We start from the raw sequence: 27821 nt of genomic DNA on the forward strand, positions 1-27821 counted from the left end.
TAACCCATTCAGGAACGGCACGACGACAGGCATTGAACTAGATACTAGGCATGGTTCTGGATACTGGATACATTGTAATAGACAATAAACAGAACAGTCACTGAAACTAACCCTAACCCATTCAGTCACAAAACTAGATAAGCATGGTTCTGGATACAACAGACTATAATAGACAATAGACAGAATCGTGCTTGATCCTGACCCCTTCAGGCATAAAACTATAGCTATACATCATGAAAAATTTAAACTGTTCTCTAACTCATGAATTTTACTCACCGGAATTTTCGACTGAATCACTCAGGCTTCCTCAGCTATCTGACCCAACCAGGACGGGGGGCGATATCGACTTTAGACAACCTTTGACCCTTTGCTGACGTCGCACGTGGGAAAAATCACGTGTCCACAGCATTTGGGTCAGATAGCTGAGGAAGACTGAGTGATTCAGTCGAAAATTCCGGTGAGTAAAATTTATGAGTTGGAGAACCGTTTAGATTTTTCATAATGTAATTTACCAACTCAAGATGAACTTTCATGCTGATATAGCTATACATATACATAGATAACCACGGTTCTGAACACAACATAATCACACCCTGTTGGACCGCGTGACTGCTCGGATGGACGACTGGAAGTTCATGCTGTTCAGGTCGTCCCGTTTGGACGTGCACTTCGCCAGCTTGCTGAAGGCCCGCCGGAACTTCACGGACCTGTGAAAAATATAAAAAAATGTTTAAAGCATACGCCGATGAAGCTTAGACATGGTAATGAAACTGTGACTCAAGAAACTAAAAATATTTCTTCGTGAATATTTAAACTTTAAATTAAAACACAAATCGACAGGACGGCAAACAGAATCACCTTAAAATTTGTATCCAGCCAGAACCGTGCCTATCTGGTTCTGTGCCTGAATGTGTTAGGGTTAGGATGTGTGTGTGTGTGTGTTTGTTTGTTTGTGTGTGTGTGTGTGTGTGTGTGTGCCTCTGTCTGTGTGTGTGTGTGCGTGTGTGTGTGTGTGTGTGTGTGCGTGTGTGTGTGTGTGCGAGTGTGCCTGTGTGCCTCTCTCTCTCTCTCTCTGTGCTTGTGTGTGTGTGTGTGTGTGTGTGTGTGTGTGTGTCTATCTGTCAGTGTGTGTGTGTGCGCGCGCGTGTGTGCCTGTGTGTGTGAGTGTGCCTGTGTGCCTCTCTCTCTCTCTCTCTCTCTGTGTGTGTGTGTGTGCACTGCGAGTGTGCCTGTGTGCCTGTGTGTGTGTGTGTGTGTGTCTGTCTGTCTGTCTGTGTGTGTCTGTCTCTGTGTGTGTGAACATGACCCAGTGAGTTATTACCACACAACTTGCACTACGTATTTACAGCTATTTACTTTATTGCTATATAAGGTAATATATGAGACACTAACATGGCGTTGTAGAGCACGGGGTTGCAGGCGCTGTTGATGTAGATCGGCAGGCGGCAGAACAGCACCACCCACTTGTCGTAGTTGGGCGGGTCGATGAACGAGTTGCACACGACCAGGACGCGATACGGCATCCACAGGACGGCGAACAGGACCACGACACACGCCAACATCTTCACAACCTGGGGAAGACAGATATAACAAAATTTAAATCACGAATTCTTCACAGAACATTGCCACGACACACGCCAACATCTTCACAACCTGGAGGACAGAAGGTAACAAACGTTTCAAAGCATATGTCGATGAAGGTTAATAGACACCCAGGTAATGGAACTGTTACACAAGAAAAATGGACTAAAACATGTATATACATGTCTTATAATATACACTTTTTTATTGGTTTTAATGAACTTGGTGATTGTCAACTTCGGCGCAATTCAGCTATTGCTGCAAGGCCGATTTGTTCCTTGTGTATCAATAAACCATTTACTACTACATGTACTACTACTTAATACTACGATAATGAAAGTTATACATCATGGGTATGGATCTGTTACACAAGAAAACTGGACTTTTCAAAATCAAAAATTTCTCTAGGACGGCGAACAGAACCACGAGACACGCCAACATCTTCACAACCTGCAGAAGACAAAATGTAAACGACGTTGAGGCATGAATCCACAGTGCAGCAAATGGAACCATGTTTGTATCCAGAACAGTGCCTATTTAGTTCTACATGTATGCCCGAGTGGGTTAGGGTTAGGGGTAGGATCAGGCACGGTTCTGGACAAAGACTGGAGTTGTACAGTCGAAAATTTGCGTGAGTCCAATTTCTTTAATTGGCCATTGCAGTTCAAACTCGTTTCATAATGACTTCTACAAACACAGATGAACTTTCAAGATATTATAAAGCAAGTTTGAGTTTTTTTCACGCGGTGTCAATGAGGCCATCTACTTCAGGGCATTGCAACCATCCCGCAGCAAAGACGGGGGGCGCCACAGACTTCCTGCCACCTATGATTCAGACTGCTCACCGAGTCACGTGTGTCATTTGCATAACATGACGTCACAGGTGCGGTGGATTCCCAACTCTTTGACCAAGACTGGAGTTACACAGTCAAAAACTTGGGTACGTCCAACTTTTTTTTCTGTGTTGGAAATTTGCATTTCAAACTTTAGCTTCATAAGGCCGCAGATTGTGTAAAATGCCATCCCTAAATGGCGGCAGACGTGGGGAATTGATTTGTGCAAGTTCCGCGGAACAGACACAGTCGGTAGATTGGGGTCCCGACCTCGACGCATTAACGCGAGGGCGTTAAAAGTCAGTTAACCAGCTGATGATGGGCAGTTGGCCAATTCTGCCACGAATGTTTTCCGCAGGTACGTATGAAGCCCGCACTGAAAGCAGCCTTGACCATCTTACCTTTAAAAAAAGGGCAATAATATTGTCCGTCAATTGTTGTCAAATATAACACTTGCTAGCCTTCACCATGCTTTAGAAGGGTCTTAAAAGAGTAGAAATTGGCCAGATAGGCAGATAACATGCCAGGGGAGTTGAAATTTCATCTTTTCCTTCAACACACTTAAAAGTAAATCACTTCAAATTTTCAGTCTTCATTAGAAGTAGTGAAGTTGATTCAATGACTCTGGTGAAAGAGCTCCCAGAAATTTGAGGTGGACTACTTTTGCATATCAAATTTTAAAATCATGGAATAAACCAACATAGATGAGCTTTCAAGCAACTTTTGGTACTCAACATGATTTAGCCCATGGTTTTCAAGTCTAAAGGTCCTTGGGAGGTCACGTAATTACAAACTTTTTTATTACAAAATTGGTTTTTATTCCCACATGAGAACTTTATTCCCACATGAGGACTTCATTCTTACATGAGGACCCACCTCGGCAAATGATGACCTGTATGCCTACTCATCTGTCGCAGCGACAGGAGATTTCAACAACAACAATAACAACAAAAACAACAATAAAACAAAGACTGTAAATTTGACATGCAACAGCTACTAAATTCAGGCAAACTTTCCTCATTGTGACTTCCGGGACGGAAGTATTGTTCTGGGTGGCGCAAATCCATGCCAGTTTGTATGTTTCGATTCTCTGATTTGTTGCCAATACAGTACAAACAGATACGTTATTGTACTGTATTGTTGTACTCCATTTATGAACCTTGCTGTACGCAATGATGGCTTAAACTTTTGGGGACCGACTGATTTCTCATTTAGATGACGGGATGTGTCCCGAAATTGGTCTTCCTTTTATCCAATCAGCTGCGATCTAGGTTTAACCACCTGTAATGGCCCGGTGCTTAAAGCTTCCTTGAGGAGGCGACCTGACGTCATCACGCCAGCGTAATCACTTCTCACTTCGGCATGTGAAAGCCACGTGAAGCCGGTAAGTGCCTCGAGTGGGCAGAAACGACGTCTCTCTCTCTCTTGGGATGTTCTGTGCTTCTGTGGAGGGCTTTTAGTAGCTGAACATTCAGGCCGCGAAAGTCATGAATTACTAGTATAACTTGTCCCACATGTAGGCTGTGTGTAACGTGATTTCTGCTCTCAAAATACAATTTTAACACTTTGCGCCTTGTATTTTACGAAACTTATATAAGCTATAAGCTTATATAACGTATATAGGTTACTAGTATACACTTAAAAGTTCTGTCGGTGAAGGTTAGACTTTCAGGCAATAGGATACGGGACACGGGAAGGTCGCTGACGAAAGGTAGGGGATGCTGCGTGAAACGTCTGACGGTTTTCAAAATCTATCCAGTTAGTTGTTACTTTGGCATGATAAAAGTGCTCCCCCCCTCTCTCTATTCTGTCTGTGTCTCTAGGTGTGTGTGTCTGTTTGTCGGTGTGTGTATGCCTCTGTGTGTGTGTCTGTCTGTTTGTGTGTGTGTCTGTCTGTGTGTGTGTGTGTGTGCGTGCGCGCGTGCGTGTGTGTGTGGGTGCGCGCGCGCGTGTGTGTGTGCGTGTGTGTGTGTGTGCGTGTGTGTGTGTGTGTGTGTGTGCGTGCGTGTGTATGTGCGCGCGTGTGTGTGTGTGTGTGTGTGTGTATGTGCGTGCGTGTGTATGTGCGCGCGCGCGTGTGTGTGTGTGTGTGTGCGTGCGTGCGTGCGTGTGTATGTACATGACCCAGTGATTCATTACCACACAAGTTGCACTACTAGTACTTCTTTACAGCTATTCATCTATTTACTTTATTGCTATACAGTGTATTAGGTAAAATATGAAGGCAGGTAGATAGCTTAGGCCGACACATGTCACGAACTGTGTGTGAGCCGTACGGCCCCGTGTACGTCTGAACGTGATAAAGACCAAAGTTCATGACTGGCTGTGTTTATGAGGTGCCCACAGGTTACCACATGCTGAGCAGTTTCGTGTGATAAATGCCACCAGGGGACTTTGCACTGGCACGCACAGGTTTAGGCTTCGGCTTATTATGGCTTCACCACAAAGTGCTGAAGACATATTGTGTTCTCTCATGATTCTTTTTCTTCTTCTTCTGCCATTTCTTTAAATGGATTCATCTCTGCCGTTTTGGGGCCAAATAACATGAAATTTGGCATGAAGGTGAAGCCATCTGCTGCATTTGCTTCCGAGCAAATGCCGGTCTTTCTAGTTTTTGGTGTGTTTTTTAGCTCTGTTTTTTTTTTTGCTTTTTCGTCTGGCTTCTTTGTATTGGTATTTTTACCGCCAGACCAACAAGTGGCAAATGGAGACTGCCTGGCCAATTTGATACAGCCTTTGCAGCCAATGTGATTAAATCAAGAAAGTAGGGCATTATTTCTTTGTGAGACTTTAAAGCACGAATCGTATTCGTATCCGGCCAGAACCGTGCCTATCTTTGTATGTGTTTGTGTGTGTGTTTGTGTGTGTGAGTGTGTGTGTGTGTGTGTGTGTGTGTGTGTGTTTGTGTGTGTTTGTGTGTGTGTGTTTGTTTGTGTTTGTGTGTGTGTGTATGTGTGTGTGTGAGTGTGTGCGAAGTATGATTAACTTTGCCCATTATTAGGTCTATAATGTCTGCAGTGGAGTCAATGCACATGGCATTGGCGTGAACGAACTGTCTAATATGACTAGCAATGCTTCGGCCTATTTTCGGCGTGTTTTGGGCGTTTTGATATCTTTTTGTACTGGTATCTTGTTTTTTTTTACGCCATACCAACCGTGTGGCAAATGGGAATTGTCTGGAAAATGGATACAGCCTGGCCGATTTGATACTGTCTTTGCAGCCAGCGAAATATCTGCTTGGACATTATCTTTAGCATTTGGTGTATGATGTCTGCAGTTGATTCAATGACAATGGTGTAAACAAAATGTCCAAAGCACAAGGTTTACATTTTTCACAACAGTGATCCATTTTTGATAAACTCTGAAATGACAGTGAGGCAAAGTTGAATTTATTCATCATATATATATAGTTAGTTTCATTTTGTATGTATGTATCTGTTAACTATGTCTGTTCTTCATGTTTTGTTGTGACCTGTCCTTGGCCCAGTGTGACAAAATGTGCAATTAACGTCGTTATTCATTCATTAATTCGAGAGAATATTAGGTATGATATTGGAAAATTTACGTATGACACGCCCTCAGTTAGATTGGATAAATTCCCTTGGAGTGTGGTAACAATACTGACACGACCTTTTCTGTAACCTTCCTGTACATACACGATGAGTTGTATAGAGAGCCATGTATTGTATATCCAGATCCATGTTCAGGCACGGTTCTGGATAGTCCACGCGTATCCAGAGCCATGTTTTATCCAGAACCATGTTCAGGCACGGTTCTGGATAGTCCACGCGTATCCAGAGCCATGCTTTATCCAGAACCATGTTCAGGCACGGTTCTGGATAGTCCGTGCGTATCCAGAACCGTGCCTGGGTTATGCTTAGGCCACATTTCCAAACCGGGGCCCGGCCGGGCTGTTTGTATGAACGAAAAATTAACAATTCATATCAAGAATATACAGACATAATGCCCATGATTGTTATTAAAACGTTTCTGTGTTTTGTCGTCTTTTATATCGTACTTTTCGTTCCCAAAACTGCCCGGCCGGGCCCCGTGTGGGAATTGCGACCTCAGCATAAAAATACGTTACTGTATTTAAGTAGACTATCCAGAGCCGTGTCTGAGCCTAACCCTAACCTATTTACTATAGTGCTAGCTAGGCACGGTTCTGGATACAATACAATGCGCACCTTTAATTTGCAGTATATACCCTACCGTTCCAGACAAGCTAAATTATGGGGAAGTGTCGAAGTTCAAGCAACAAGGGAGCGTTCCCTCGTCTCTGGTAGCGGAGCGGTTTCATGTGTAAACTTGTGTTGAGGTTTGATAGATGAGCGACACCCTCATAACGACTCGCGCCAAAAACGCGCGGAGGCACGGAGCGGCTATTAGCGATAATTACGTCGCCACTCACATCAAGGCAGACCCTCAAGCAGCTGTGATTTAATTCCTGTAGGGCCACCCCAAGTCATTTTTATGGATGACTTCCTCTGAAGACATTAAATCTAATGCGAGAGAGCGAAAAAAAACAAGAATGGCCCAAAAAAGCAAGATGCTCAGAGTTGAAATATACTAAGGGACGACAACTGTTAGGACACAACTTGAATGAGAGAACACAGTTTAACAACCAACAAGTATTTCAGTCGTCATGAAAACAGCAATAAGTCAGTGGAACAGCAGTTGTCGTCATGCCTGTTCCTTTCTTTAGTAACATCCCACTCACATTCCCTTATCCCACTTATATCCAACAGGAAGCAGAATTTCCTTTTTTTTTCCTGCGGAACACAAGAATTGTTGTTCTGCACAAACAACACCATCCATATAGAACTGTATAGGTACGATTTGGAGGTATTTCTCGCGCAACGCATCACACCGCAACGAAATGCAACAAATGCGGAAGTAACTATGCCACTGCAGGGCCAAAAAAATTGGGGTCTATAATCTAATTAAGACATGAAATTATTGAAATATATTGTGCCAGGAATGCCAGCAGGACAAGGGTTAATGGGAACAGGCAAAAATCAATGCGCGCGCGGCGTCATCCATAAATATTAATTGGCGTGGCCTAACACTTCGTAAGCGTTATGCGCGCAATGTTCCCTTTGATAAACCTCCCTTTGCCGTGCATTAGATATGGTAGCGCCCGTACATCAATATATACGGTCGGCTGGAATTATGGAGTTGCTTAATTGAAATGTTTCGCCGCCTTTCCGTGCAAACAGATCAAAGGTCGCTAATGTATTCGGTCACTTCAGAACGTAATGGTTCCATGTGATAACGCGAGTTAGGCTAGGTGTGTCCTTGGGAAAGGCACTTCAAACGGCTTTCCTAACTCCTTTCAAGTGCAAAATGGGTCATCATATCTTCATTGCCTCAGAATTTGTCATTACTGTAACTTAAATGAGATTGAAGACGAGACTCATTTTATTATGGACTGTACTCTATATAATCTAATCTATCTAATCTATAATAATGAAAGCTTATTTCCCTAGTTTTAGAATTTTAGATAGAAAAGAAAAATTCACATTCCTCATGAAACTATAAGCTGTTCTTAAATTTACAACTGTTTTTTAAGAAGCGAGAAGAAGCAGAACCTGTACATGTGTAGTTTACTAAAGATATATTTTTAGTCTACCTTCGCTATTTACCATGACCTGTACTTAGTTCGAATGAGACAAAATGTACAATAACGGTCTTTCATTCATTTAGTGCTTAGCACTGAGACAGACCGTCAGTATCTTCTACAGTCTATTTTTCTCAAAGAGGTTACCAGACCTCGGTTGGTGACGTAAAATGTTGTGGAAGGAGCTATATAAAGGGGCTGGGCTCTGCCTTCCAATACACAGTGAATTAACAACCCACTGCACCTAGGACCTTAAAATGGCTATGGGACCTTTTACCTCACCCTTTTATAGCCCTGCAGTTTCAGAACAAGCCGCTAGGGGGCCCAATCTCCTGTCACTTGTTCCCCAGCACAAGAGCTACCTACCATCCAAATTTCGTCACCCTAGCATATCTAGATCATATCAAAACCGGAAATTCCGCTGCAGTACCATAACAAGCCGCCAGGGGGCCCAAAATCTAATCATGTCCAGGACTCACCAGGACCTACCCACCTACCAAGTATCCAGACAATCCATTTAAGCCTTCTTAAGTTATGGTGTCTACAGACGGACGGACACACACACACACACACAGACACACACACACACACACACACACACACACACACACATACACGAAAGCCTCTAAAATCATAACCTTCTTGGCGAAGGTAATTAACAGCCCGCTGCCCCTATCACCTCAAAATGGCTATGGGACCTTTTACCTTACCCTTCACCGAGGCAAGGCTAGTTCGATCAAATGTTGCTTGTTGTAAAAAGTCAGGGGTGAACTCCTACCGGACTCCTGTACAAGCAGCTCTTACTAAGATGGGACCTGTGAGAGTTGTGATTTTGATACAGCTCCAATATTTCTAATGGCCGACTCGCTGTTAAGGCCACACCAAGTAACTTTTATGGATGACGTCCTTTGGATACCCTAAATCTAATGCGAGAGGGCGAAAAAAAAAGAAGGGCCCTAAGAAACAAGATGCCTAGATTAGAAATATACTAAGAAACGACAAATGTTAGGACACAAATTGAATAAGGTGACACAGTGTAACAAGCAATAAGTCTTTTATTCATCATCAAAACAGCAATAAATCAGGTGGAACAGCAGTTGTCGTCCTGTCCTGTTTTCGCGTTACGGGTTTCACGTCAATCTGACGATTTGCGGCACCGTCGTGACTCTTTGGTCATAGTTACAGGAAGCGAAATTTATTTATTTTTGTAGGAACAGGCCAAAATCAATGCGCGCGTGGACGTCATCCATAAAATTTACCTGGTGTGGCCTAATGTTGGCTGGCAAGTCTGGAGTCTACAGATTCAATTTCCTGTCGTGGCAGCACGCCACGTCTGCACTAGACTTTATTACAGCCAACGGAAAAGCACAAACTACCAGCTAGCTAGACACCGGTAGTGTCAACACAATTTGGGAAGATCATCGCACGTCTGCCGTACGCTGGGTGGTACATAAAGTGCTAAAATGTAGGTGAAGTCACTGCTATGCTGTCGCCTGCGCCTCCATTACGTTAACAACTGTACTTGCGTGCTGTGAAGTGAAGTGCTTTCTAATTTTGGCTCTTACACTCAGTCATGTAATGTTACGTGAAGTCGAACAATAATAACACATGATGATATGCTTGGATGAAGTTGATGACTTGCAAATGAATATGGCTCTAATTATATAAGTATGGCTTTTTCACTACTACTGTAGATGGGGACCGGGAATAATGCATGTTATTGTGTTACACCAAAGGATTAGAAAAACCGTGATGGCGTCGTCTAAAGGATAACAAGTTACGACATCGGTCAACAACACTTTCAACAATCTTTCAACCAACCAACTCGGGCCGTCATGCAAACTTTTTCTGCAGAACTGAAGTTACTGAATGATAAAGTGACAATCGACGACGTCAGAACTCAAGTCAACTTAAGTAAGCGACGATTGGAGGAGATTGTGACATACGTTCTGTGGAACCAACTTTCCAAGGAACAAAAAAATTAAAGAAACCTTACAACTCTAACTGCTTTCAAAAGTTCATTGTGAATGGAACTACCGACCTATGGACTGAGTGGCATATGTTAACGATTGTAATTGTACGATTTCAATGTATATTGTTATTATTGTGTGTACTTTTCCCATCTATATTATGTATTTTATCCCAGAGATACCTGACAAACAGGTCAAGAGACCTGAGCGTAATTCACTGGTAAAATAAATAAATGACATGAAACGTCTGTGTGGTTTCGAGTTATGGATTAGTCCTTGACGTCTAGCGTCGATTGGCTAGTCTAGCGGTCACGAGATTGCCGCGGGTTCGATACCTTGCATGTCGTGTCCTTGGGAAAGTCCCATTACATATCACTTTCCTCACTCCGCCCTGATGTAAAATGGGTGGCAGAAGCTTGTCTGCGGAGGTTGATGGTGGTGAAAGGAGAGGGATGGACTCCACCTTCCTGTACCGTGCCCTAGCTGATTAACAACCCGCTATTCATACCGTATTAACGTCTATACACCTTTACCTTTTTACATTGAAGTCTTTCTGCTCGCAAGATATAGGTTTACGGTTGAGAAAATAAATGACTACGCTACACAGCTAGACAAGACGCATTAGGCTAGCCTCTACCAGGCTTGGGGAGGTGGCTGGAAAGAGTAGAAATCGGCCATATAGAGAGATAAGCATGCCAAGGGAGTTTGTCCGTTGAGAGAACATTTTGCCGCAAATGTTCTCTCAACGGACAAACTCCCTTGACATGCTTATCTCTCTATATGGCCGATTTCTACTCTTTACAGCCACCTCCCCAAGCCTGGTAGAGGCTAGCATTAGGCAAAGAAGCAGTTTGGAAGTTACTGAATAAAGTAAGCCTCTGAAGCCTGTTAGAGGCTACAGTAAATGCACCTACCTGTTTCCGTGAGTTGATCCGGCGTGCCTGCATGTGCTTGACGTGGGTCTGCCCCTTGTTGGCGATCTCGATGTTGCCCGCCTCGGCGATGTCCTCGGAGTAGAGCACCCGGCCGATCCGCACGTACAGGACGGCGGCCACGATGAGCGGCAGCAGGTAGAACAGAGACAGGTCCAGAAAGTACACCGTCAGGTACCTGTTTATTACGTCCAACAGAGGAAGATGTAGGCAAGAAACAGTTAATAAAGCAACTTAAGCAAAAAAAAAAAAACAGTTACCCAAGCAACTAAGATAATACAAAGCTCAGGTTTTAGACAAGATTTAGACAATGTAATTTTTTGGCCTGCCTTGTTTCTTTTGCCTTATCATCGTATTAGATTTGGAGTCTGCGGAGGATGCCATTTATAAAATTTACTTGCTGTGTCTTTACAAAAAATAAACAAATACGCCAAGCCTACCTGCTGCGCTCCAGGTTGTACCCACACTGCAGCACCTCCGCCCCGTTGCCGTACACTATGGTCTCCGTGCCCATCAGGAAGAACCACATGGAGTCGTAGGCCAGCGTCAGCACCCAGACTCCGGCGATGATCTTCTTGGCTCTGGAGACCGTGCACATGGTCTGGGCGTACAGCGGGTGGCAGATGGCGATGTACCGCTCCACGGTGAACGCCAGGATGCTCATGGACGAGGTGTTGATGCCGAGATACTGCAGGTAGGTGATTTCTTTAATCGTTTATTTCAAATTCTACATACAGATATACATACAAATATATGGTGTGTTATGGCTTACCCCTCGTTACATCAATTGTTCTAAGTGTTGGCGCACATTTTGTAATCTAAAAGGTTCTTTTCGTACAATATATTTAAAGATGTAATATTTAGCTACTAGTAACAACATGGCTTTGTTTAGAAGAATATCTGACGTGTGTCCATAAAGGATATCTTTTTCCTCTAAAGATATTGGTGACTGAGTTTTGGCATTCCACCAGCTAATGAACTCTTTCCAAAAAGGTTGAACAAATTTACAAGTTACAAATACATGTGGTATTGCTTGTTTTTCTGAACAAAAAGGACAAAGATCAGACTCTTACCTGCAGATAGGTGATGATCAGGCATCCCGAGTGGCCGTACATCCACGCGGACTCGTAGTAGAAGCTGTCCGGAATATTCGGGATCCCCGCCGTCACCAGCACGATGAGGTCGGCCACGGCAAGGCTGACTAGGTAACAGTTGGTGGGGCTCCGCATGGACTTGATGCGGGTGACCACCAGGACCACCATGATGTTGCCCACGATGCCGATACTGCAGATGACTAGAACCAGCACCGTGGTGATGACCTGGTAGCTCATGGGGAAGGTGGGAGGGTCTGGGAACGAGGTGTTGGTCGGCGGGACATCGGTGGTATTACCGTTCATGTCCGGCATCATGGTCTGTGTGAGTGTCAGGTTATCATTGGTTGTACGGGCGTACAGACTGTCCGTGATGTATTCGACCAGCTCCGTCGTGTTGACGGTGGTTTCCATTTTCGTCACTTTCTCAGCGTTAATGTACTACAGCAAGAAGCAACCTTGTCCAAACAGTATTTCGAAGAGAATTGAGGGGAGGGGCGGCCAATGCCAATGCCGTCAGGTGATCTTGAGTGTTACTTCACAGTCTAACCTTTGAAATCTGCAGGGAAATCTTGCTCACGACATTCGACTTGCAGCAGCCTCTTTACGGCGAAGCATCAAGAGGCAGTCATCCAAGAGGACTCAGTCCAGTTTCAGAAAGTGCCCGATCTTTCTCTTGATATCTGGGACCCCAGCTGGAAAGATAAAAGAAGTACTTGCATTATAAAAGGAAAAGCAAGAACTAAAATAAGAAATGATAAAATGCACCAGAGATTTTTCGATCCACAAGTTCACCTACATTAGATAGTCTGCAGTATTCATATCTGTATTGCCGGAAGAACCGCCCTTCGGCGTAACACACCAGCTTCCATGGCACGCGGCAAAGTTGCAGCTGGCTACTAGTATATTACACTAAATAACCTGTCACCCCTTACTTTTGCACAGCTAACTACGAGCGTTAACGTAAAGCTAGTGAAGATGCCCCTACTGTAATCTCTAGCATGAAATGAAATGAAATTCACGGGCGAACCGACTCGAGATTGTTGAGGCGGTGAATCAAAAACTCTTGCAGTGCGTTAGACCTGCTCTATTACGCTATGCTAATAGATTCTCCCTGTACTACGGAACAGCACACTTCGGGCTATTTTCAGACAGAATCTTCTTAGAGCCTATTAGATTCCTGATAACGCTCCAACGGCTACCTTAGCCCAGACCATTCCCGGTCACCGCCAAAATTCAGCCTAGTTCCGTAAGCCGCGCATTTCCCAAGTCTGTCTGCTAAAGCACTTTATCTACAACTGACCGAATGGGGGATTGAGTGGGCGATCCTTTCCCCACAACGCTCTCAGTTGGGATCGTGGTAGAGAAAAATCTCATTACAGTGTCTTTCAGCAAGGACGTTATGTCACATCCTTGCTCCTACAGTCTGGAGTTGGTGACTCACTTCAGATCTCCGGTATAGCTCCCTGGTAATTCATGGTAATTCACCCAGACGGAGGACCTGGCACAGTTCGTATTGTATCAACGAAAGGGTACTACAAAATGGAGTATGTCTGTATCTGTATCTGTATAGCCGGTATAACCGCCCTTCGGCGTAACGCACCAGCTTCTGTATCTGTATAGCCGGTGTAACCGCCCTTCGGCGTAACACACCAGCTTCTGTATCTGTATAGCCGGTATAACCGCCCTTCGGCGTAACACACCAGCTTCTGTATCTGTATAGCCGGTATAACCGCCCTTCGGCGTAACACACAAGCTTCTGTATCTGTATAGCCGGTATAACCGCCCTTCGGCGTAACACACCAGCTTCTGTATCTGTATAGCCGGTATAATCGCCCTTCGACGTAACACACCAGCTTCTGTATCTGTATAGCCGGTATAACCGCCCTTCGGCGTAACACACCAGCATCTGTATCTGTATAGCCGGTATAACCGCCCTTCGGCGTAACACACCAGCTTCTGTATCTGTATAGCCGGTATAACCGCCCTTCGGCGTAACACACCAGCTTACCGAAAGGTCATCCCGTAATGCTTAGGTCACATTTCCAAACCGGGGCCCGGCCGGGCTGTTTGTACGAACGAAAAATTGACTATTCATATCAAAAATATACAGAAACAGAGCTCATGATTGTTATTAAGAACTTTTCTGTGTTTTGTTGTCTTTTGTATCGTACTTTTCGTTCCCAAAAGCTGCCCGGCCGGGCCCCGTGTGGGAATTGTGACCTCAGCATAAGAGACGGCGACCCCGACCAATACGGTCGACCGACGATGCTCTTCACCCTTCGCAAGCGATGGACGTTGGAGAATGTTAAAAATGATTATATGAATACGACATGAAAGCCCATACACGACTTGTTAAAGATCCGTGAAAGTGCTTCTACACTAGGCCACCATGTCACCTACTTAACTGTCCGACATCTTGCGTGATCAGAAGCGGTAATGAGTCCAAACCCGCCCTGTTAGGTAACCGTTGACCCTTTATATAAAGTGGCTGGAATCAAAAGTAAATGAAATCACCATGTCGGGACTGTAAAGCTTTCAAGCTGTAGCGCTCAAAGTACTCAGCGAAATGACCTGATAGCCCGAAACCTGTCAACTCCAATGCATCCGGCCTTTTTCGGTAAAAGCTATCCTATTAAGTATTATCATGTTGGTTAAACATACTTTCCCAACTCGGTCATAACTTTTCTTTACAAGAACTATTATGATGTCAACCAAGAACTTTCGCATGACGCTCAAGAGTCCAGAACAATTTTTTTTTTATTTCCAACATGTAATCACCAGACGTGGTGACGGCACACTCAAGTTTTTTCAACTTATATTAATGCCGCCACCAACACAGGGGACAAATACATGACAGGAAAATACTTATTTTCACCTGAGCGAAGTGAGGAAAGTCGTGTAAAGTGTCTTTCCCAAGGGCACAAGATCGGTGGCATGTCAGATCAGGACTCGAACCCGGGACCTCTAGGTTCCGAGTCGCCCACTCTGCCGCTACGACACGACGCCACAGAACTATTTCTACGACGACAAAGTTATGGTGGGTGGTTAGTTGATGGTTCGAACAACCAAATACATGAAGACGTGACATTCTCAAGGTGACTTTGGTTAAATTTTGCATTCTCAAGGTTAAATTTTTCCTGGAAATATTCTCAAGGGGCTAGGTGACTTTGTTTAAATTTTACCGGGAAACATTCTCAAGGTGACTTTGGTTAAAGTTTACCTGGAAATATTCTCAAGGTGACTTTGGTTAAATTTTACCTGGAAAGATCGAATTTTTCAAGGTGACTTTGATTAAATTTTACCTGGAAATATTCTCAAGGTGACTTTGGTTAAATTTTACCTGGAAAGATCGAATTTTTCAAGGTGACTTTGATTAAATTTTACCTGGAAATATTCTCAAGGTGACTTTGGTTAAATTTTACCGGGAAATATTCTCAAGGTGACTTTGGTTAAAGTTTACCTGGAAATATTCTCAAGGTGACTTTGGTTAAATTTTACCTGGAAATATTCTCAAGGTGACTTTGGTTAAATTTTACCTGGAAATATTCTCAAGGTGACTTTGGTTAAATTTTTCCGGGAAATATTCTCAAGGTGACTTTGGTTAAATTTTACCGGGAAACATTCTCAAGGTGACTTTGGTTAAAACTTGCCGGAAAACGTGACACGTGGGCTGCGGTTATTCCACTTCTATAAGAATGGACGGTACGGGGGTAATCCTTTTAATCGGGTGCACATCATGAGTTACGGGTAGGATTTGGTGCTAATCGTGTAAGAAGGAATTATAATTCCTGCGGTTACGCAACCATGTAAACGTTGTCTGCCTCAATAACATCTTTGTAATACATCAATACATGTATGCGTGCCTACGTGGGTTTTCAGGTCAAAATCTCAAATACCAAGCTGCCAGGACAAATTATTGAAAGCCTTAAGCCTTCCAACGTGAACCAAAAGCCCTCAATTCAGAAAGAATTATTGTCTTCAATAACAGCTTTGTTAATGTCGTTCATAAGTGTCTCAAATTGAGCTTTTCCGTCTTGTTGTTCTTTGATCTCGCGTTGGTGGAGTCCCGGGGCTTTTCCGGCATTTGCTTATTACCCAATATGCAATACATGTATACGTGCCTGCAAGTCAAAATCTCAAATATCAAGTTGCCAGTACCGATTATTCAAAGTCTTAAGCCTTCCAACGTGCACCGAGACGTGCAGAAAGTTGCCCTTAATTTAGAACGAATTATTGTCTTCAACAACACCTTGTAAAAATCGTGTCTTAGTGTCTCAAATTGAGCTTTCCGTCTTGTCATTCTTTGATCTCGCGTTGGCGGAGTTTCCCGGGCTTTCCGGCATTTCCGTACCACATCAATACATGTATGACCGCGTGTGTCGGTCTCTAAAGTAAAACTCTCAAATACTGAGCTGCCAAGACCGATTATTCAAAGCCTAAAGCTACAAACGTGTACCAGGACGTACAGAAAGTTGCCCTTAATTCGGGACGAAGCAGGGATGAACCTTAATTCATGATTTATCATGTGTGTAGGAATGCTAATTCCTGTATACATATACTGTATTCTGTATCTATTATGTATACATATAAACGTTGTCAGCCTCAGTGACATCTTTGCAAATACAAGTGTCTCAGATTGAGTCTTCCTTCTTGCCGTTCTTTGATCTCGCGTTGGCGGAGTCCCCGGGCTTTTCCGGCATTTCCGTACCACATCAATACATGTATGACCGCGTGTGCGGGTTTCTATAAGTAAAACTCTCAAATACTGAGCTGCCAAGACCGATTATTCAAAGCCTAAAGCTACAAACATGTAACAAGATGTACAGAAAGTTGCCCTGAATTCAGGACGAAGCAGGGATGAGCCTTAATCCAGGATTTATCGTTTGTGTAGGAATGCTAATTCCCGTATGATATACTGTATCCTGTATACTGTATCGATTATGAATACATATAAAACGTTGTCATCCTCAGTGACATCTTTGTTAATGTCGTTCACAAGTGTCTCAAGTTGAGCTTTCCACCTTGTCATTCTTTGATCTGGCGTTGGCTGAGTACCCCGGGCTTTTCCGGCATTTCCGTACTGCATCAATACATGTAAGACCGCGTGTGGGGGTTTCTATAAGTAAAACCCGCAAATACTGAGCTGCCACAACAGGTTATTCAACGCATGAAGTTACAAACTAGTCCCAACATGTACGAAAAGTTGCCCTTAATTCGAGACGAAGCAGGGATGAGCCTTAATTCATGATTTCTCATGTGTGTAGGAATGCTAATTCCTGTATACATATACTGTATCCTGTATCTATTATGCATTGATATAAACGTTGTCAGCCTCAATAGCATATTTGTAAATATCGTTCAAAAGTGTCTCAAATTGAGCTTTCCATATTGACACTCTTGTTGGTGGAGTCCCCCGGCTTTTCCGGCATTTGCTTATTACCCAATACATGTATACGTGCTCGCGGGGGTTTCTAAAGTCAAACTCTCAAATATCAAGTTGCCAAGACCGATTATTCAAAGCCTGAAGCTACAAACGTGTAACAAGATGTACAGAAAGTTGCCCTTAATTCGGTACGAAGCAGGGACGAGCTTTACTCCGGGATTTATCGTTTGTGTAGGAATGCTAATTCCCGTATGATATACTGTATCCTGTATACTGTATCGATTATGAATACATATAAAACGTTGTCAGCCTCAGTGACATCTTTTTAAATATAAGTGTCTCAAATTGAGCTTTCCTTCTTGTCATTCTTTGATCTCGCGTTGGCGGAGTCTCCGGTGTTTTCCGGCATTTCCGTACAACATCAATACATGTATGACCGTACTGAGCTGCCGAGACCGATTATTCAAAGCCTTAAGCCTCCAAGGTGCAACAAGACGCTCAGAAAGTTGCCCTTAATTCAGAGCGAAGTAGGGATGAGCCTTAATGCATGCTTGTAAATCAGCACACGGGGTCAACTCACGGCTAGACTCCGCGCGCATGGATACACAGCGCGACGCGATTACAGGCTTAGGAGCGCGCATGTCAGTCGGAGATCCGCGGAAGTAGCTGGAAACGTGATGAGGCCACAGTAAGCCATTTTTATGGATGACATCAGCACGCATAAAAAAACACAAGAAATTTTATTGCCCTCTGACAGTGATGAACATGCCGAGAATGGGCAAAGATTTCTGTGAAGAGAGGAGACAAGACAATGCTCTGATTTAATGTTTATCTTTTGCCTTTATGCAGTGATGTATTTTATTCCTTGTATGTGATGGTGGTGGTGTTTATATGATGTTGGCATTGAATCAAAACCATTTATTTACAATGATTGAAAATTTTTATTTTACAAAGTTGTTTTAGTGAGGAATGAATGTTGGAATAGTAAACTTAGCACAATATAGGTATGATTTCTTGTTGAACAAGGTTTATATGTCAAAATTTGGAAATGTAGGAATCTTCTTGTGGCCCGCCTGTTGTTGTTTTTTTTGCCCTATCGCATTAGATTTGCAGTCTGAAGAAGATGTCATCCATAAAAATTACTGGTTTGGCCCGAAATCCGGAGATTCGCGGAAGTCGTTGGAAACGTGATTATTTCTGTACGTGATCAGGTTAGTGTACGTGTCAGAGATCAAACCTACTCCGCCGGACGGACTGGGATGTAGTTACTGTGCGGATGGACTGTGGGGTTAATAGGATCAGTATATATCAGCTTAGTCCTCCTACGGTTTTTATTCAAACCCCACGTAGGTGCGAATTTAGTTAAACGTCATGCACAAGGGATTTGAATTGCAACCGTGCGGACGTATTGTAGTCCTTAGTCCTTCCACGGTTTTAGTTCAAATTCCCTGTACATGTGAAACTAAATTAGCGCTTACGTGGGCTGTAGATCTCGGAATGTGTACGTGAGATACAAGGGAAGTTACGTCGATGAAGGTTAGACATCCAGGTAATACGATATGCCCAAAAGCAGTTACTCAAGCAACTGGATATGATTTTGGAAACGGTCAGACGTTTCAGCTAGTATCCACTAGATTTCGTCAGTGACTGAGAGACCAGAGGAGAAATGCAGGTTTATAAGCACAAACTATTGATTGATATGCAAATAAAGTGAAGACAATTTTTTGGAAGTCAAAAAGGGAACAAAAGTCAGACAAGTCAAGACAGATAATGCAAATTAGTCAGAAAGCTCCTGTTATACAAGGGAAGTTGTTGGCATCGCCTGAGGCTACCTGTATCTTCTCTAACCTCACACGTGCAGCTCACCCCAACTCCGGAACACAACTAATGCTGCCTATAGGCCAACACCATCGGCAAGGATTAACTACCAAGTCAAGCGTCTCGTTAAAGTACTTAAGACACACGTGAGCAGCTCCAAAGAGTGAATAAAATTTAAAATTCTTGGAATCTTGGATTGTTGAAATAGTCATTCATTGGTACTGCGAACTTATTGTCTTAGATCCCTGTCAAAAATAAATGACGTAACGTAAAGTAAGTTTAGCAAAGCAATGTAACACAAAGTAACGTAACGTAACGTAAAGTAATGCAACGTTCAGTAAAGTAAAGTCAAGTCAAGTCAAGTAACGTAAAGCAAAGCAAAGCAAAGCAAAGCAAAATAACGTAATGTCAAGTGAAGTAACGTAAAGTAAAATAAAGTAGAGTGAAGTAAAGTAAAGTGGAGTAAAGTATAGTACATGTGCTTTAAGACTTCTCCCTCATTATACCTACAGCCGTCCCCGTCTTCGCACTTCTGTTTGACACTTTTAGAAGCTCTAGTCACGAGTTCTGTCGCTTGCGACCCTCTCCAATCCTTACTCTCTCATTTGGCAAACTTTAAGGAAGTTTTAGAACGTCACAGCCGCAATTGTAACTTCCTGCTATAGTCAAACTACGTGCGTCACAGATGGGGGTGTTATATTTTTGACACAGAAAGTTATTATAGACATACTTAGAGGGCAGAAACAGAACCGAGTAAAACAACATCAAACTTCTTAACCAAGACTGAACATCAAACGGATTGTCGTAATGCGTAGGTCTGAGCTCTCATAGACTAGACGTACTAAGGAAAATGATGATAATTATACAAATTAGAGAGAGCCTTACAGTGTTTAAGGGTCAATCTTTGATAGCATGAAAGCAGTTGAGACTTCCTTTGATAGCCAGAGAATTAAGACCACCTGTGCCATCCTCAATACACCAAAACGACCTCTCTTAACTGAGGAAGGATTTCAAAAACTGATTGTTCGACCTAATTCCAATCTAGGTCTGCTGTTGTGTAATTATTTTATTGAAGATCAAACGTATACAGTTTTTTTTTGATAGATTCTCCTTTGTGATAATGATTGTAGCAGCAGTAATTGGTAGTGGGCGTACTGGACTGTGATTGAATGCTAAGTTGCGTCTATTGACTTTCAAATGAGTATGATTATGATAAATCAAAGTTTCAAGTTATGATTCACTTTCCTCCTTATGTAATCAATTTTTTGTACCAATTTCATCTAAAAGCACAATTGACTACATTTACTATAATTATATCTACTAATTGGTTATAATTTGATGGAGACTATGCAGACTAATTTCCAGACTATGCATGATGTACAAAATGACGTACCAACCACAAAGTATCTGATACCAGCACAGAAAAGAACAAGAAACAGTCATGCCTTCAAATATCAGAGTTATCAACCAAGAATTGAGGTGTTCAAAAACTCATATTTCCCTAGAACTATTGTAGAGTGGAACTCGTTGCCACCAAGCACAGTTGAGACATCACCACTAGAAAGCTTTAAAAAACTCCTGCAATTAAGTCTGCAAATACTGGGTGTAACAGGTCGTTCGGTTTCACATAGCGAAATGCGAAGCTCATGTGTTACGCCGAAGGGAGGTTCTACCGGCTTTACCGATACAGACAGAGATACAGGCCCTCAAAATCATTTCGCATGCATCAACAAAAAACTTAGTTACATTTCTGATCTCATATTTCTTAACGCTGACTGGGTATGTCTTCATGAACAAAAATTATGTGGATTTAAATGTTTAATTAGTCACTATTAGGTATATGTATACAACGGAAATGAATTTTGATGTTAGGGCAACAAAATTACTACTTTATAACATATAACAGTAGGATAATTATAATTCTTGCTGTTGTTGCCAAAAGATAGTCTAAAATTTCACTTCAGAAGTTCGTAAAGACAAACAAAACGTATTTATGTACCCATGTAGCAATTTTGTAGCTAAATTGTTTGTAGTTATTGTTAATGAATTGTTTGTTCATTTCCCAAGAGTGAACCTAACAAGCAGTTTTTCGACACTTCCTTTACAGTAATTTGTTTACTTGTGTTATCTTCCTAACTATAATATATTGTCAATTGATAGGATATAAATGAAGCAAAATGATCTTCCGCTTGTATCATAATTTGTATGAATTAGAAGTAGTAATTTCAAATAGCATACTTGTAAACTGGGAGGAAATTAATAAGTTGGCCTGGAGACTAAATCATATCAGAAAGTGTAAATACGATCACTTGACTTAATCTAAGAGAAAGCGAAATGCATTTCTTTTCGTATCATTTTCTGTTATTATCAAAGCAAAAGCCTAACTACATCTGTTACATATGGTTTTTTAATTTTTTTTATTTATTCCAACATGTAATCACCAGACGTGGTGACGACACACTCAAGTTTTGTCAACTTATATTAATGCCGCCACCAACACAGGGGACACATACATGACAGGACAATACCCATTTTCACCTGAGCCAAGTGAGGGAAGTCGTGTAAAATGCCTTTCCCAAGGACACAAGATCGGTGGCATGTCAGGACTCGAACCCGGGACTCTTGGTTCCGAGTCGCGCACTCTGCCGCTACACCACACGACCCCCATACCATATACTTCAATCTGTGCAACACACGCGAGGACACGAGAGAGAATTTTATATAATCATGCAAGTGGCTCTGAAGAGCTAACTTCTATCGGGAAGTGCAAATATGGTCAATGGATTAGATCAAGGACATTATACACTTCTGTAATGTTCTTCATTAGATCTAGAAAAATTCAATATTTGCTTCCGTTCGTATCTTGTGAAGTGTTGATTTGATTTATTAGACTGTATATTAGGTTATGATCAATCAACAAAATCTATGTGGGGTCGTGTGGCGTAGCGGCAAAGTGTGCGACTCGGAACTAAGAGATCCCGGGTTCGAGTCCTGACATGCCACCGATCTTGTGCCCTTGGGAAAGGCACTTTACATGACTTCCCTCACTTGGCTCAGGTGAAAATGGGTATTGTCCTGTCATGTATTTGTCCCCTGTGTTGGTGGCGGCATTAATATAAGTTGATAAAACTTGAGTGTGCCGTCACCACGTCTGGTGATTACATGTTGGAATATAAAAAAAATCTAAGAAAAAGCAGAGTGCGCTTCCCTTTGCTATCTATCTTGTGTTCTGAAATATGATTGAAATATAATAAATCTATTTATGAAAGCTAACGCCCCCCACACATATGTTTTATGCACGCTAAGTAGAACATATAAGAGTCTTGTATGATCGCGTTCATTGGTCTGGGGAGTTAAGCCGATGCCATGAAGTGTGGACATGATCAATCGAAAAAAAATCTAAGAAAAAGCAAAATGCGTCTTCTTTTGTATCATTCTTTGTTCAATTGTTTGTCAAAGCAAACGCCCACGTACACTCCATTATTTTTTTGCTTCAAAATGTGTAACGCTTACATGAACATGTGCTATATGATCGTTAATTGGTTTGAAATATGGAACTCTATCGTGAAGTATTAATATGATCAATGAATAAATGTAAGATAAAACAGAATGCGCTTCCGCTTGTATCATTCTTTGTGAAATTGAATTGAAATATAATTCATCCGTTTATCAAAGCAAACGCCCACACACATTCTGTATTTATGTATTTCAATCTGTGCCACGCTTACAGGGACATGTAAAGGTTTGATATAATCGCGTTCATTGGTCTGAAGCCTGTCGTGAGATGGTGGTTTCAAGTGTTGGCAATTTACGAAGCTTCAAAACTCGGCGACTCGCTTTGAAAGACCTTACACGCAGCTGTTCCCAACATAATTGGGGACAAAAATTACACTTCATCAAAAGTTCTCAACGAGTCCTGTCCTTGTCGTCCTTCCGGGCCAATCCACTTGTATATATAGAAGAATGTATAGCTAGAAAACGAAATAATTTAATCAGACATTACAGAAAATGTGTGATTTAGTGTGTGTGTACACTTATTTTACTGTTGTCTTTGTATAGTTCTGTTTTTTTGGCGATTAAAGTTTAAAAAACAACAACAAAAAACAACCACTTCTTAATGAGTCCTGTCCTTGTTGTCCTTCCGGGCCAATCCACTTGTTTTCGTAAAGACGATTCTCCTGGTTATTTCGCCTGGAGGTGAGAATGCTTCACCGCGTTCTGCGTCCTTCATCTTACAATCGTTACTCCATCTTAAGTGTTCTCACCTTCGACAAGGACGCTGTAGGCTCGTGTACGCGTGGCCGACTGAAGACGCTATGATTGGATCTCCATGATTGTTTATCTATCAGTGGTTGACTCCTGACAGTGTGACTGGCTGAATAAAAGTTGTAAACGGGAACTATACGGCTCCAGATGTCTTACTGAGGGATGACTGCGTGTGTGAGATGTCGGTTAGCTTGAGGAATGAATCCCCTCGAATTAACAGTGGTTGACTCCTGAGTTAGAAGGAAAGAAGTGATCGAATTTTGAGCAGCTTTTGGGCTTTATTGCCCAGGAGGAAAACACTTGTCAGTAATTTTGTAGTTCGTGGGATAAAGCTATTCCTGTACAGGGACCTTAAAAGAGCCGATATGAAGTCCTTCTATAGCAACAGGGGACCGGTATTTGGATAGCGTCATGATGTGAGCTAGATAATAAAGTAGTTGTACGAGGATGCTGAAGAGCTCTCAATGGTGGAACACAAAAACTTCCTGAGAAACTGCGTTTCCAGGACTGCGAACCTAAGTGATCTCACCTTCAACAAGGACACTGTATATAGTCCTGTCAATAGGGCAGCAATAGGCTATGATTGGATCTCCATGTCCCATCTATCGGTGGTTGCCTCCTGAGTTTAACTAGGAAAGTAGTGATTAGATTTTGAGCAGCTTGCGGGTTGTATTCAGGAGGGAAACACTTGTCAGTAATTTTGTAGGAGTCGGAGGAAAGAAACTGTTGCTGATCATGATAAAGAAGGACTTTAAAAGAGTCTCTACTCTGTAAAGTCTTAATATAGCAACATCGGCCATGTGTACATGTAATGATGTGAGATAGAAGATTACCCAGTGGTACTAGTGAGAATGCCTCGGTTCGTTCTACGTCCTCCATCGCACAGTCGTAACTCCAATTGCACCCTAAGCGTCAATAACTGTGACAAGGGCTCTGTATGACGTGCACGTGTCAATAGTGCTGCTGAGGAAGCCATCAGTGGCTGACTCCTGAGTTTAAGTAGGAAAGTAGTGCTCGAATTTTGAGCAGCTTGTGCTGTATTCCGGAGGGAATCACTTGACAGGGAGTTGGAGGAAAGAAACTGTTGCTGATCATGATAAAGAAGGACTTTAAAGGAGTCTCTGCTCTGTAAAGTCATAACGTAGCAACATCGGACATGTGTAATGATGTGATAGAAGAATACCTAGTGGTAGTAGTGAGAATGCCTCGGTTCGTTCTACGTCCTCCATCGCACAGTCGTAACTCCAATTGCACCCTAAGCGTCAATATCTTTGACAAGGGCTCTGTATGCCCGTGTGCACGTGTCAATAGTGCTGCTGAGGAAGTAATGATTGGATCTCCGTGTCTCTATCTCTCAGTGGTTGACTCCCGAGTTAGAAGGAAAGAAGCGATCGAATTTTGAGCAGCTTGCGGGTTGTATTCCGGAGGGAAACACTTGTCAGTAATTTTCTAGGAAGAATGAGGAAAGAATCTACTGATGTAGGAGGACTTAAAATGGGACTCTGTAAAGTCATTCTATCTAGTAATAGCAACAGTGGACTGGACTGGTGAAATGATGTGAGCTAAAGAGTACCTAATGGTAGTAGTGAGAATGGTTCAGTTCGTTCGTGACTCGATCCTAAGCGTTATCAGATCACCTTTGAATTCTACAAGGACGCCTGAGGCCCGTTTCAATAGTGCTGCTGAAGAGGCCATGATTGCATCGCCGTGTCTCTAATCTATCAGTGGCTGACTCCTGAGTTTAAGTAGGAAAGTAGTGATCGGATGTTGAGCAGCTTGTGGGTTGTATTCCGGAGGGAAACACTTGTCAGAAATTTTGTAGTCGGAGGAAAGACTGAGATGTTTCTGTAGGAGTACATTACAAGAACCTCTGCTCTGTAAAGTCATTATATATAGCAATATCGGACATGTAATGATGTGACATGCACTGAACACAACTTTTCTCACTCCATCCAGGTGTAAGATGGGTACTTGGTTTCGGTTAGGGAGCTCAGGTTAAAGGCGGTGAAACGAGAGGGATCTGTATCTGTATATAGAGCGGCAGATGGCTATTACTACCGCATATTACTACCGAACGACTGTAGTGACGATGCCCCTACTGTGGTTGACCGTATCCACAGTAGGCTCCACCTACTAATACTGTGTCCTAGACACAGTGCATTAACAACCAATGCCCCTATAGCCTCAATAAAAGCTCTTGGACTACCTTTAACTTTACTTTAACGCACGTTTCCACAAAGCACCCCGAGGCCGGGTTAAACATTCATCGGTCGATCAAGATAGAGGCATACTTGATAATCCCGCAGCAGTGTAAACTGTGCTTAATGGCGCGCCGACCGATTAGAGGGAGATAGAGAGGCCACATGGCATTGTACTCGGTATGTAAGGTGACTTGTACGGTCACACGTTCTGGTGTAAAGTTTATCCTGAACCATGCTCAGAACCACGCTTTATCCAGAACCGTGCTTTATTCAGAACCATGCTTTATCCTGAATCATGTTCAGAACCGTGTTTTATCCAAAGCCATGCTTTATCCTGAATCATGCTCAGAACATTGCTGTACTCTGAAACATGCTCAGTCGAATGGTTGATAGCCCACGTGTATCCAGAGCCGTGCCTTATCCTGAACCATTCACAGAACCCTGCTTTATCCAGAACCATGTTCAGGCGCGGTTCTGGGTAGTCCGCACATATCCAGAACCATGCCTGGGCTAAATCTACGTTCTTGCATACGCGGAGACTATCCAGAACCGTGATCCTATAGCTAACCCTAACCCATTTAGGCTTTATATATAATAGAACTGGACAAGCATGGTCCTGCATACAATAGACTATCCAGAACCGTGCCCGACCCTGACCCTTACACATTCATCCACAGAAGTATAGACAGGCACGGTTCTGGGTACAGAACGTTCTACAGGGAACTATCTGTGCCGCATTTAGTAATACATATACCCCTGGGGTCTTCACATACGTAACGAGATGCTGGCATTTCAGACCATCAGGGGTTTAGAGAATTGGTACATAATATTCCCTGGACAACACAGTGTTCATTAGGTGATACCTGGCGTGATCATTAGCTGATAATTAGCTGATTACTGATTAGCTGATCATTAGTTGATCACCTCTTACTTCTTACAGCATTGGAAGCTAGGGCTAAAGTTCTATTATATGTTTTGTTTAGTCAATGCTTGGCCAAATGACCACTTCTGGACTCTGAGCTAAGTTGGTGGGAGGTATGAGTGACTATGTTATGAGGGGGCAGTGAACGTTAGCATGTTTGTATGCTTGTGAAAAGTTGGAAACTATATTCCCCAGATTTCACGCTGCTACACATGTACATGTCTCTCTTGGCTTGGCTTCGCTCAAGATTTCACGTTTTTAAACACGTACGTGTAGCCTATCACTGTAGGCCCAATTTGATTTGGAGCCTATTACTATGAGCACAATTTGATTTTACAACATATTGCCTTGAACATAACGCCAAGGTTCAAAATGGAGTGTCGCTCGTGGCAGGACTGTATGTATGCGTACTCTGGTGCGGGGCAGTTGTATCAAGAACCGTGCTTTATCCAAAACCGTGCTTTATCCAGAACTGTGCTTGATCCAGAACCGTGCTTGATCCAGAACCGTGCCTGAGGCAAATCTACGCTGTTGAATACGCGTGGAATATCCAGAACCGTGCCCGATCCTAACCCTCACCCATTCAGGCATAGAACATAGATAGGCACAGTTCTGGATACGATAGAGATTATCCAGAACCGTGCCTGATCCTAATGCTCATCCTAATCCTAACCCATTCAGGCATAGAACTATATAGGCACGGTTCTGGATACGATAGAGATCATCCAGAACCGTGCCTGATCCTAGCCTTAACCCATTCAGGCATAGAAGATACATATAGATATAGGTGCAGTTCTGGATACGACAGGAACATACCCTGAACAGTGAACGAGCAGACGTCGACCTACATACCTTGACACCTTCTCAGAATTCACCACGTAAGTTTCACGCCCCAAGAAATGAGTTGAACGTCAGACAAGTCGATTACTAGTACACGTACGCATGAATAGTAGTTGACTCTGGTTTCATTTGGTTGAAATTGGCTAGCTGTGCCGCCGAAACGTTTCATGTATACATACATGTAGTATATGTGCGTAGCTTTTTTTCAACCTTACGAGCACTCATTATGGCAAATATTTGTACAAGGTTCTGGGTCCCAAATGTCAGTCAGCAAATCTCTGTTACATTGTTTATCATTGAGTTGTGTCAATTTGCCGTGCAAACAGTGTTAATGTAGAGAAAACCCTCGAAACGTACCCTG

The 27821-nt window shown here is 42.7% G+C and overlaps 1 protein-coding gene across 1 annotated transcript; it reads right to left on the reverse strand.

The window, feature by feature from the left end:
- Positions 1-487: 487 nt before the first annotated feature.
- LOC109465382 (thyrotropin-releasing hormone receptor-like) lies at positions 488-27538 on the reverse strand. The gene is made up of 6 exons (XM_019762602.1): positions 27473-27538; positions 12010-12722; positions 11377-11624; positions 10919-11114; positions 1393-1571; positions 488-707 (listed from the first exon to the last, which is right to left on the reverse strand). The coding sequence occupies exons 2-6, from the start codon at positions 12439-12441 to the stop codon at positions 587-589; spliced, it is 1176 nt and encodes a 391-aa protein (XP_019618161.1). The 5' UTR covers positions 12442-12722; positions 27473-27538; the 3' UTR covers positions 488-586.
- Between the last annotated feature and the right edge of the window lie 283 nt (positions 27539-27821).

The sequence above is a fragment of the Branchiostoma belcheri genome, unplaced genomic scaffold, assembly GCF_001625305.1.
Source record: "Branchiostoma belcheri isolate BF01 breed outbred unplaced genomic scaffold, Haploidv18h27 scaffold15, whole genome shotgun sequence".
NCBI classification, from domain to species: Eukaryota; Metazoa; Chordata; class Leptocardii; order Amphioxiformes; family Branchiostomatidae; genus Branchiostoma; species Branchiostoma belcheri.

What these genes read in the sequence shown, in the direction of transcription:
- LOC109465382 (XM_019762602.1), bottom strand. Translation starts at nt 12,441, where the DNA reads ATGGAAACCACCGTCAACACGACGGAGCTGGTCGAATACATCACGGAC. An exon ending in TGATCATCACCTATCTGCAG is followed by an intron (nt 11,625 to 12,009) that starts GTAAGAGTCTGA and finishes ACCTACCTGCAG; the next exon opens with TATCTCGGCATCAACACCTC. An exon ending in GGATCAACTCACGGAAACAG is followed by an intron (nt 1,572 to 10,918) that starts GTAGGTGCATTT and finishes TGTCTTCCCCAG; the next exon opens with GTTGTGAAGATGTTGGCGTG.